Source organism: Acinonyx jubatus, chromosome D3 (assembly GCF_027475565.1).
Source record: "Acinonyx jubatus isolate Ajub_Pintada_27869175 chromosome D3, VMU_Ajub_asm_v1.0, whole genome shotgun sequence".
NCBI lineage: Eukaryota > Metazoa > Chordata > Mammalia > Carnivora > Felidae > Acinonyx > Acinonyx jubatus.
Window position 1 is genome coordinate 28384736 of NC_069392.1, and position 12299 is coordinate 28397034.

General features: G+C 48.9%; 2 protein-coding genes across 2 annotated transcripts in view; one reads left to right on the forward strand and one right to left on the reverse strand.

Annotated features, from left to right (window-relative positions):
- LOC106983596 (protein HIRA) overlaps positions 1-12299 on the reverse strand; it is a 104936-nt gene that overhangs the window by 92105 nt on the left and 532 nt on the right. Inside the window, exons 2-3 of the mRNA XM_027049623.2 lie at positions 11330-11980; positions 11015-11182 (exon numbers count right to left, since the gene is read on the reverse strand). Coding sequence (XP_026905424.1) covers positions 11015-11150 — 136 coding nt within the window. The 5' untranslated portion in view covers positions 11151-11182; positions 11330-11980. The remainder of the gene's footprint in view (positions 1-11014; positions 11183-11329; positions 11981-12299) is intronic.
- MRPL40 (mitochondrial ribosomal protein L40) lies at positions 61-4005 on the forward strand. The gene is made up of 4 exons (XM_027049627.2): positions 61-805; positions 1133-1216; positions 2160-2318; positions 3612-4005. Exons 1-4 carry the CDS (start codon positions 753-755, stop codon positions 3934-3936), a joined length of 621 nt encoding a protein of 206 aa, XP_026905428.1. The 5' UTR covers positions 61-752; the 3' UTR covers positions 3937-4005.

Genomic DNA, 12299 nt, shown 5'->3' on the forward strand with positions numbered 1-12299 from the left:
TGCGCTTGGGGCCCGCCCTGGCGCGGCTGCCGCCGAGGGGGTCGGCTGGGAGTGCGGCGGGCGAACAGGGCCTCGAGTTGCAGCCCGGGCCGCCGGGTCGGGAGGGGTCAGGATGGCGTGAACGGCCTCTCTCCAGCTCTCTACCTCGCTGGTTCCGAGTCCGACTAATTAGCTAGCTTCCGTCATTCATCAACACGCGTTTATTGGGCATCTTGAGAGCGCCAGGCCACGTGCCAGAGCCGGGATGTTGTTGCCGGCAGGGGCCGCAGCCCCGGGCTCAGACGAAAACGGGGGAACGAACTAGTCCCGGGATGGGTCAGGGGGATGCCGAGACGAACGCGTTTATGGAAGATCGGGGCCGTTTTCACAGACGGGGGCACTTGGACCCATAAGGACGCCCTCTCGGCCACTCCGGCTGCACTGTGGGGTCTTGACCCTCACAGGGGCACAGGCCGACTAATTAGGGGAACCACTGGCGGGGTCGTGCCCTCAGCCGGGGAAGGCTCTCAGCCGCAAACATAGGCGGAAAGGAAGACGTCACGCGAGGTGCTAAGCGCTCAGAGCTTGCCCGCGCGCCGTCGGGACGTGCGGGGCGGGGCCACGTCGGGGGCGGGCCAGGTGCAATCCAGCCCTCCTCAGCCGGAACGCGGGAACGCGGAGCCACGGGAAGGCCGGTCCTTTGCGAGGCGCACGGCGGGACGGACAGCCAAGGGTGTGCGCCCGGAAGCAGCCGGTCGGCTGCCAGAGGGGCCATGGCTGTCGCAGCGCTGAGAGCTTCCGCCCGCGCTCTGCGCTCGGGGAGCTGGTGAGTGCGGACCTCAGTAGTGTCTCGGGCGGGTGTCTCGCCTGCGCTCCCTCCCTGACCATTCTTGACCACTTTATCTTCGGGAGGAGCTAGCTGATGGCGCCTCTTCCTGTGGTTGGAAAACCAAGGACCCTGGCGAGCAGGGACCCTGCCCAAGTGCTCTCTAGTGTGAACGGGGGGGGGGGGAGGGGGGGTTGAAGTCTCCCACATTGACCTCGTCGTCACATCCAATAGTTACAAGGGCCCCAGATTTTGAGTATCATAATTTTTTCCATTTTTCCTGTTCAGTGGGGAGAATCAGACATTTATATATCCTATCTCTTTCAGGCTTCTGGGAACTTGGCAGACACAGATTAGAGACACCCACCAGCGAGCTTCATTATTTTCCTTCTGGGAACTCATTCCCATGAGGTAAACTACCGTGGGCCTGACCTCTTTGGGGGTGTCAGCGGGAGACTGATGTGCATATGAACAGAAGAAAGCAAGAGACCACTGGACATTGTTTGCAAAATTAATTTCCTGCAAATTTTCTCAGTAAAATTTTGGCAGATGCTTTTCTGTCTTTCAGCATTCTATATGTGGAACACTGCTGTCTGTAAACACAAAACAAAAATTTAACTTAAAAGTGGTTTAAATAAAAATTAGTTTTAGAGGGATTCTTGTATGTTTTAAAGGACACAGCATAGACTTTCTCCATGGGCCTTCCATTTCTGCTTCCCTGGAGAGGTGGGGAGAGGCATGAGGACTAGATTTCCCACCTAGGAGTCCGGATACTTTCTAGGGACTTGATTCACAAAGCTCAGTCTTGATGCTAGAGAATTTAATTTTTAGTAGTATATTATCACCAGAGGATATATGTTCTCAGGAGTACATCAGACTTTTGTCAATGCTCTAGGATGGGGAAATTTGTTAAGAAATCCTGAAAAGTAAATAGGGATATGCCAGTCACTTTTATTATACTGTCTTAGTCTTACTAAAATCACTTTTAATAAAAAATCACAAATCCATTTATAACGTAATGATTTTCTAATTCATCCGTTTAGTATTTTCAGTTTCCATTGCAACCCCAAGGCACACCTGAACCCAACACCAAAGATGAGTACTTTTAATTTATATCCTGATGCCATATGAAGTTTTTCTAGCCCTTCCTGGCTTAACAGTACCCACAGTTCTCACAAGGATCCTGAATTGGAGGCCATCTCCCTTACACACTCCACTGGTGAGGTTAGACCCCTGCATAGTTCCTTCCCCAGTGGAGAGCTCAGTATAAGTTCAGGGCACTTCACCTAGTGCCATGTCTCAGCATGTTCCTGAACCTGAAGAGGAAAATGTCTAATGTTTGCTTTTCCATTAGAGCGGAACCTCTGAGAAAGAAGAAAAAGGTAGATCCTAAAAAAGACCAAGCAGCAAAGGACCGTTTGAAAAAGAGAATCAGACGACTGGAGAAAGCTAGCCAGGAGCTAATCCCCATTGAAGATTTTATAACACCTGTGAAGCTCTTGGATAAAGCAAGGTAAGGGTCCTCTAAGGTTGAGGTTCTCAGGACAAAAAAGAGTTCCATCATCTTTGGCTAGTTTTGTCTCATTTCATGCCTGTGACAGGAAGGGGTGAGTGGGTGTGGGGTGACTAGGTCCTGGTCCGAGTCATTTTCTCCTTGACTGTCTTGTGGGAGTTGGCAAAAGCATTCTTTTTTACTTTTTTAAATTTTTTTTTTTCAACATTTATTTATTTTTGGGACAGAGAGAGACAGAGCATGAACGGGGGAGGGGCAGAGAGAGAGGGAGACACAGAATCAGAAACAGGCTCCAGGCTCTGAGCCATCAGCCCAGAGCCCGACGCGGGGCTCAAACTCACAGACCGCGAGATCGTGACCTGGCTGATGTCGGACGCTTAACCGACTGTGCCACCCAGGCACCCCTAAATATTTATTTTCAAGAGAGCGAGCGAGCACAAAAGCCGGGGGGGGGGGGGGGGGGGAGGTGGACACACAGAGGATCCAAGCAGCTCTGTGCTGACAGGAGAGAGCCTGATGCAGGGCTTGAACTGGCGAACCACGAGATCATGACCTGAGCTGAAGTCAGACACCCAGCCAACTAAGCCACGCAGGCACCTCAGTTGGCAAAAGCATTCTTTGGTGGTGCTCTTGAATGGCTGAAATGGGAAAGAAACTCGGAATAACTGTTTGATAAGCCAGTTCATATTGTTGCTTTCTTGCAAGAGGAGTTTTAGCTATATGACTGATGACTTGGGTCTTGGGTCTGCAGCCCTTGCCCCATCTTGATGGTAGAAAACACTTAGCCTCAAGCTTTATGATACAAATGCTCATAGTTGGCATGTGTTGTGTGTAGGCTTGTTGTGTGCTGCCTTGTAAAAAGTGTACCATTTATAAAGTAGCACTTTGCCATACCTACAGGACATGGCACGTGCTTTTTTGGTACTCTAGTGGGCTGATCTGGGCTCTTGACTCCCTGGGATTTGGGTGTTCATTTTCATAACACCACTTCACTGAAAAGTCACCTCTCCCCAAAGGTAGTCTCAGCCTGGGGCAGAGGAAGTGCTACCAATTTTCTTAGAGCATCGCTGTTTCTTGCGTCCACATAAAGCAAATAGCACTGGCTTCCAGCGTCAGTTACAGCTGTTACACCAACATCCCATTCTTTATTTTGTCCCTAACTTCCATGTTTTTCTCAAAGTCTCATCTGTTTCTGGCAGTGGGGAGGGCTGGGTCATATGCAGTCACCCAGACTGCCTGGCCAGTGACACTGGTGATCCCCAACTTCACACCTTTGGATTTGTGTGTTCCCAGACAGCGGCCTCACATGGAGCTTCCTTTTGAGGAGAGTGAGCGGAGAGCTCTGCTTCTGAAGAAGTGGTCCCTGTATAAGCATCGAGAGCATGAGATGGAGAGAGATGCCATCAAGTCCATGCTTGAGGCCCAACAGGAAGCTCTGCAGGAGCTGCAACTCCTGTCCCCAGAGCTACATGCGGAGGCCACCAAGCGGGACCCCAATTTGTTCCCCTTTGAAAAAGAAGGGCCAGATTACACGCCACCAGTCTCCAACTACCAGCCCCCTGAAGGCAGGTACCATGACATCACCAAGGTGTATACACAGGTGGAGTTTAAGAGGTAGAGCTGCAGGCTGCCTTTAGAGCCAGAACAGGACTCAAGCACGTTGTGAATAAATGTTTAATCAAGTGTCTGTTTTATGTTAGAGTCAAAATTAATTCACCTGAGAATGGATGGGGGTGAGAGATGCTACCCTTCCTTGTCTGGTATTGGGGAATGAATGGCCAAGGCTTTGAGTAAAAAGATTCCAATCCTGTGGGGCAGACACCACCAGCAAGAGGCACAAAGTACCTCAAGGAGAAATGAAGGATATGCAAGTTTTGTACTGTGTATCGCACACCTGTGCAGACAGGCAGAACCTTCTCGTTGGGGCAGATGGAGCACTTGGGTTTCCTCGTATCTTTGGCAGGGCCAGCTTTGGGTTTTAGGCTGGGAAGGGAGGCTGAAGAGACTGGAGCAAGCCTGGGACACACTAAAGTTGCTGTGTCCCCTAGGAGCACATGGCACCCCTCTTATTCAAGTGCTGTTAGTCTAGAACAGTGAATGTATTAATGTGCTGGGGCTGCCAGAACAAAGTACCCTAAACCAAGAGGCTTGAACAACAGTTGTTCTGGAGGCCAGAACTCTCAAGATCAAAGGGGTTGGCAGCATTGGTTTCTCCTGAAACCTCTCTCCTTTAGTTTGCAGAGCTGCCTTCTCAGTGTCCTCACAAGGTCATCATCCTTCTGTGCCTCTCTTAATAAGGATACCAGTCAAATTGGATTACAGCCTACTTTAATGATCGCATTTTAAGTTAATTACCTCTTTCAGCATCTTATCTATAAAGTACCATTCAGACATACTTGGAGTTAAAGCTTAAACATAGGAATGGGGCCGGGTGCACAATTCAGGCCATAAATAGTGAAGGTCAAGTGAACAAATAGAGCCTGCTAGCCACCTCAGAAAAGCTTTGGGTTCTTCACTACCTTAGTGCTGATAAACTGGGGAAACAATTGAGTAAGACTTCAGGTTTTCCTAGTGTGTGGTTCACTTCTGGTTTACTTAGATAAATGTTTTTACCGGAGAAACGCCTGCCTAAGGATTCTAAGTTCTTTGGCTCTACCTATGAGCCAGTCACCGAATCCAGCCACTTTTCACCTCATTGCTACCTCTGAGGTCCACGCCATTGCCAACTTTTGCCTGTTCCACTGCAGCAGCCAACTCATCTCTCCATGTGGGCATTCCCCTTGCCCCTGCCAAGCTCCTCTGCAAGGCAACCAGAGGGCTCTGTGAAGCACAAGCCAGGTCAGGCATTTGGCTCCTGACCACCCTGATTACACCTTACAGCCCCCCATCCACCTTCCCCTGGTCTGCACATGGCACTTACTTATTCCTTGTGGCCTGTGTGCCCCTTTCTCTACAAGGCTCAAGCCTCTTAATCCAAGTCTGGGCTCCGATGTTGCCTTCCCCACCTCCCTGCCCACTGCAGGTGCTTTGCAGTAGTGCTTTTCGAACAGTTTTCATCCATTAGGTTATATAATCAATTCATGGGGTCATGGCCAGCAGTTTTAACTTTTTATTTTGAAGTAGTTACAGATTCACAGGAGGTTGGAAATAAGGATGCAGGGAGGGGCTGTGTGTGGTTCTCCCAGTCTCAAGTGTCAACATCTTAAACACCAAGTAGTGTCAGTACCCAGAGACTGACCTAGGTACAGCCTAGAGTGTATTTAGGTTTCCCACTATGTCTGCAATCATCTGTGTGTATGCCTAGCACTACAAAATGTCATCACACATTCAGCTCTGTATATGTGAAGGTTCCATTACCACAGAATGCCCTTGTGTGCCCCTTAATAGCCACATCCACATCCCTCTTCCCATCCCTAACCCTTGGCAGCAGTAACCATTCTCCATCTATAATTACATCATCTCACCAGTGTTACATAAATGGAACTATCATATGTATCCATTTAACTCCGCATGGTTTCCTTGAGTTTCACCCAAGTTGCCACATGTGCAGCAGTTTATTTTCAGTGGCACAGAACTGAAAATGTCAGTGTACCACACACTATACAAGGATTGTTTTGTGAAACTTGTTTCAACCATATATGCTGTATACAAAGTATGTACAGATCATAAAACCCTTGTTATTATGGGTTTCATGCAAGAAATTTAAGAGATCCTGCTCTATTTTCTTCACAGCACTTAACATTACTTTAGACTTATTTAATGATGTTTAAATGTTTTGTCTGTCTCCTAAACTCAACTAAAACTCTTTGAAGTAACTTGCCCATTTCAAGACTGCAATCCTAGAGCCTGAGCCCTCCTGGCATGTAGCAGGTGCTCAGATGTTGTGAAGGGTGAACACAGGAGCAGGTGTAGGAACATTCTGTGCAATGATGATTATTTGTCAACGTGGAACTCACTGAGTAGCAGAGAAGGAATAAGACTTCTTAACAGAGCAGTCAGTGGCAGGCAGCCCCCGGCCCTAAAGAAGCACGTAGAGTGTGGATCCCTTGAGGTGAGCCCTTCAGGACTGCTGGCTGCTATTGCAGCCCTGCCCCAGGAAGCCCAAGGGATCATATGCAGATTGGAAAATTCAAATATCCCTTATGTTTCCGAGTGAAGAGGATGCCCATAGATCGCCAGCAGCCTTCCCTCTCCTTCTTGGCCTAAAATGCTCCAGAAAGTAGCCACACCACAAAAGAGATACCCTGGTTGACTCAGATGTGAAGGCACCCCACCCTGGGATGGGCTCTTTATACTCACCTCTGTTCCTGGGCTCCTATGTGCACACCCACACCACTCTCAGGGACACACACACAGGGAGGAACCATAGGGAACCTGTGTACACACATCCCCACCACTCAACAGGTACATACACACACAGGAAGGGGTTATTGGGGTCCTAGGTGCACACCCCCCCCCCCTCACCTCACAGGTACAAACATACAGGGGGAGGCTACTGGAACCTATGTGCACACCCCTCACTACTCCCAGGTATACAGTCACAAGGAAGGACCACTGGGGACCTGTGTGCACATTCTCCCCTTGCCCCCCACTCATAAGTACATACACACTCAGGAAAGGCTACTGAGGACCTACGCGCAGATCCCCTAACATTTACAGGTACATGCAGTCACAGGGACTCGGCATAGCAAAGGAGAAAATGCACATGAAAAGGCAAAGTTTTCTTTAATGTATGCCTTTCTGAAGTGATGGGATTATTTTGCCCCGAAGAGTGTGTTATAAGATGGTGGAGTTAAAACATGTCCTTTCTGGCCAGGTTGAGGCCCAGTCGTGAAGAAGTACTAAAATGCGGTGGGCCTGGGGCACCTGGGTGGCTCAGTTGGTTAAGTGTCCGACCTCAGCTCAGGTCATGATCTCACAGTTCGTGGGTTCGAGCCCCGCATAGGGCTCTGTGCTGACAGCTCAGAGCCTGGAACCTGCTTCGGATTCTATGTTTCCCTCTCTCTCTGCTCCTCTCCTGCTCACACTCTGTCTCTCTCTCTCAAAAATAAAATAAGCATTAAAAAATAAATAAATAAAATGCGGTGGGCCTCACTGGCCAGGAAGGAGCAGGGAGGGTGCTGGGCACACAGCTAGCCTCACCCTCAGCACCATACAATGGGGCCTGCTATGCAGCCACAAGATGCAAAATTATTAGTAATAAAAAGACCTCTTCAAGAACTAGAGTTCTTGTTGGTTCATATGCATATATTTTTAAAACATCTACAAGAGTATAAGCACACAAAATCCCAAAACTCTCCCAGTACAACAATGTCAGGTGCTAAATCTAACAATCTCAACTATTAAATTGTGGATTTAATGGTCAGCTTTTGTTTGGAATAAAATATGTGAAATGGCTTTTGATATAATCTACATTTTCTAAAAATGACCAAGGGATATTCTGAAGGAAAGAGACCAAAATTCCATTGTGTCTCGGGCTTGGCTTTCTTAAGCCAAGAGTCTATGAACCCTTTTAATGCAAGCTTGTGTATTCTGTACCTATGTGCATTTCTTAAAAACCAGTCTTCAAGAGGCCTATCTCGTAGGAGAAGAAACACCCCATCTGTGTCCGCAGAGGAACTGAGTGGGCTGTAGCTCTGTGTAAGCACCAGGGACTGGCAATGCAGTTTCACCAAATCCAGGACCAGGAAAGGCATTCACTACAACACAACCATTTAGCTACCTCATTCTGATCCCCCTACATGACCACTTGGGTCAGGGCTACCACTCAAGAATTTACCTGAGAATGCTGCTGTCCCCAAGAGGGGAACACGAACCAGCCTGACCTGGCTGCTCACTGGGATCTGCAGTGGTGTCTGGCATCCTGGAAGCTGTGCAGTGGGTGAAATTGTCTTTCAGAGCATTGCAGCAGCAGGTGCAGTTCAGGTTCAGTTCACTCTGAATGCAGGTGAAGGGTGCGCAAGTAGGGCTGGAGACCTCAGGCTCTGTGTTCTAGGCGGTAGAAGCTCTCAGGGACCGACTAGACTCTTTTGGCCAGTCACTGTCCTTAGGGTCCTGTGATAGCCCCACTTAGATCAGGGGAAGCCATTCAGGAGTGCTTGTCACTGGTCTTTCTCCTCCTGTGGCAGAGGGAGGTGCCAGTCTGCAGGAGGGCTCTGCCTCAGGGCCCACACGAGGGTGTGTTTCCGTGCAGCCTGGACTCTTGCACGCTCACTCTCACAGAGGGACTGCTGTGCAAAGGAGACCCCAATCACTTCTGGCTCACATGGCCCTTGAACCTCCCTCCTCCATAGCACCCTCCCAAACACAAGTCAGACAAACTTGGCTGCTTCCACCTAATAAACCTTGGCGATTGTTCCGTATTAGAACACACACATATAGATCATACTTTCTCCCAAGCTACTGTGAAAAACTATTGTGCAGTTCACCATAATTTGAGTAAATTTTAAAATGTCTTCTCCTGGGTCTCAGGGCTTGATGCTTTCGGTCGACCTAATCAGGTTTACCTCCTGAGACCAGGATGGGGCTGAGAAGAGAAACAAGAGTCTGAAAGAGTGGCTAGAGTGGGGAGGGTAAGGCAAGAGACACATGAGCAGGGAGCCCCAGACAGGCAAGGAGGAATCTAGATGAAAGACAATAGGTGACACTCAACCAGCAGGCTTTTCTCTGCCACTCCCGAACCTCCCCCCACCTGCTCCCTGCCAAATAAACACAGGGCAGTACCTTACCACCATGAAAGGTGCACTTGGTAGGCACCAGGTGTTCGACTAGCCTTTTTACACATATAATTTCACCTTCTCTAATTGTCTTTGCTAGAGCTCAACTGTCTCAATGTTTTTGTTCTTGTTTAAAAAGCAATCAGCAATGCAAAGAACATGAAAAACTCCCAGGCTTCTGGAACTGAGGTGAAATTCACAGCTTCCTCAACACAATTTTAGAACTAAATTTTAATGCTACACATTTCCCTGATGATGGAATAATCTACTGGCTATTGTACTTCCTCAGTTTTTCACTAAACCATATACTACAGGTTCCTTTCCCTGCCCAGATAGATTCGCTATTTATTCTTTTTAATGGCTATGTAATACCCCACTGTTTGGAGGAAGTTATTTGGTTAAATGTCTATTAGTGGCATTTAGGATGCTTTCAGGTTTTGTGCTATCACAAATAGTGATGCAATGGATATTTTAAACTTTTAACTGTGCACTGTTACCCAATTACTTCCCTAGGATGGACTTTCAGAAGTAAAACTAGGGGGTCAAAAGGTATTCATTTGGATAATCAGATGGAATTGTTGGATAATCAGAACACGTAACACTCCACAAACACTTGCACACGTACCCCTGCTTCTCCACATCCTCACAGACACTTCTGATGTGTCACTGGGCAGAAACCACTGGTCATCTGACCTTGTATCCCAGGCCATTTGATTTTTTTGAATGAATTCCTTCTTCCTGCCCTTTGCCAAACTTTTCTATTCTGAAATAATCCCCATTTAATCTTTTTTTTTAATGTTTATTTAATTAGAGAGAGAGAGAGAGAGATGGAGAGCAAGCAGGGGAGGGGTAGATAGAGGGGGTAAGAGAGAGTATCCAAAACAGGCTCCACACTGTCAGCACAGAATATGACTTGGGGCTCAAACCCACACCATGAGATTATGACCTGAGCCTAAACCAGGAGTCTGACACTTAACTGACTGAGCCACCCACGCACTCCCCATTTTTCTTACTGATATATGAGCTCTCTCTTAAAAAAAAAAAAAAAAAGAAAAGTCATTAACCTCTTCCTGTATAGGCTATAAGCTATTGTTTAAAATTTTTTGATTTCCACTTATGGATTTGTCATCACTTTCTTTTATACAGGAGCTTGGTTTCCATATCTGTTTGTCTGTTTCAATAATCACATACATTTAACCATGCTGAAGCAGTCTCCAGTCCTGCTGGGCCCTCACCCCTTTCCCATGAGCACTGCACCTTCAAGCTTCTCTCCATCTCCCCAACCAAAAACAGCTCTAAGGCACGGAAGGTGCCAGAAGGGCAGGGGCTCGGTTTTCAACACTCTTGTATCTCTAAGAGCTCCCATCATGATAAGTATCTGCTGAATGAATGGAAAACTAGAACTATCTCCTCATTGGTCTCTTTGCCCCTCCATAATACATTCTCCCACCATGGCAGTCAGACTGACCTTTTAAAGATACAAATCAAGTCATACTTCCCAGCACACGTTTACACTTGAATCTAAACCCTTTTTTAAGGCCCACCAGATACCACCTGGTACCTCTCCAGCCTCACCCCCTACCTCTCTACAGCCCACCCTCCTTCTGCTCCAAACACCTGGACCTTCTTTCTGTTCTTCAGATGTGCCCGCCTGGGTCTGGGTGAAGGTTCTTAAGGCTGGTTTCTGGTTTTTCAGGCCTCCCCAATATCCCCTTCTCTGCAGGCCTGCTAAGAACACTAACACTCTCTCCCTCCAAACTCTAAACTTTCCTCCTTTGTCTTCAATGTATGAAAGCCCCGATGATATGCTTATTTTTCGTATTTCTCAAAAGAAAGGAAGCACAAAAAGAGGAGGGACCCAGTGAGTACTCCTCTCCGGCGTCTCAGGACTTGGAACGTGGGAAGGGCGTGATCCGTGCACTCGGACGCTTCAGCAATACACCCCCTCGGCCCAGCGCCACCCCTGGCTCCCTGGCACACCTGGGCCTCCGCGCTCCGGCGCTCCTCCCACTCTCGGCAGTTGGCCAGGTCGCGCCGCCACTGCTCGCAGGCTGGCCGCTCGCCGTGGACGTAGTAGTTGTGCAGGAAGTGCCGCGCGCTGCGGCAGAGCTTCCATTCAGCGCTGTAGGTCTCGCAGGGGCGCGGCGGCTGCAGTGAGAAGCTCGCCTGAGCCGGAGGCCTCTGCGCTGCCCGCCCAGATGCCCATCCCGCCTCCTCCTTGGAAGAAGGCTCGGATAATCCGGTCACAAGGTCCGAGGAGGTTCCCCCCACTTCCCGGGCGCCCCCAGCACTTACCCGCCAGCCGCCACCATCCGCCATTACCGGGCGACTGCCGAATCCCTCCTCTGAACTCGCTAGCCAATGAAAATTGAAGAAAGCCCGCACCGTATGATTGACGGGTTGACGAACCAATGAACTCAGAGATATGCCTATAACTCCTCACCCACCTCCTAGTCACGAGCTAATAAACAAGACATCAGGGCAGAACAGCCAATAACACCCGGGGGCGGTGGCACGTGGAAAGGCGGGGCCCATGAGGCCCAAGGGAGGGGGGGGGGCCGAGGGTAAGAGTCTGTAGTCCATCCTGGAGGCCAAAGGAATGACAGCTGCCTGGTGCCTGGCGGGCGGCCCAGGTAGCACTTCGTTACCTATTTCTGAAACCACGGGGTCCAGGCCGGTTTCATTATCATAAACCTCAAAAGATAGGGCTCATTTTCATAAGCACATACTGAGCATCAACTCCATGTGACGAAGCTGCCATGTCTGCAGCTACAGTAGTTTCACTTGAGTGTCCACTTGAGGGTGAGGGTGAACTCACAAAATAACCTGTATTGGCTGGGCGGGGGTCTAGGGAGCCCAAAGATGTCCTGAAGGAACCCAGGCTAGTAGTGGAGGCTAGCGAAGGATGTTTCCAGTACAGTGGCAGGCTGGTCCAAGGCATGGAGGCTGCGTGTGACAAGGGGCAGAGAAGAAGCCTTAAGTAAGTATGGGGCAGCTTGTATGTCTGATTAGGAATGAAGGCTTTACTCTGAGACATGGGAAGACATGGAAAGTTTGTAAACAAAAGAGGTCCACAAGAGGAAATAAAAGCAAAGAAGCTAGTGAATCTGAGTAGTCCTGCAATACCTATGCAGTGGGTCTCCAACTTGGGAAAACTTAGTCATCCGCTGGGGAGCCTCTTACAATGCAGTTGCTGGACCCACCCCAGGAATGAGACAGGGTCAGACTCTCAAGGTGGGCCAGAATGCTGCAATTTTACCAGGAG

Coding starts and splice junctions, on each gene's coding strand:
- MRPL40 (XM_027049627.2), top strand. CDS start 753: ATGGCTGTCGCAGCGCTGAGAGCTTCCGCCCGCGCTCTGCGCTCGGGG. Junction 1,217..2,159: donor TGGGAACTCATTCCCATGAG/GTAAACTACCGT, acceptor CTTTTCCATTAG/AGCGGAACCTCTGAGAAAGA. Junction 2,319..3,611: donor AAGCTCTTGGATAAAGCAAG/GTAAGGGTCCTC, acceptor GTGTGTTCCCAG/ACAGCGGCCTCACATGGAGC.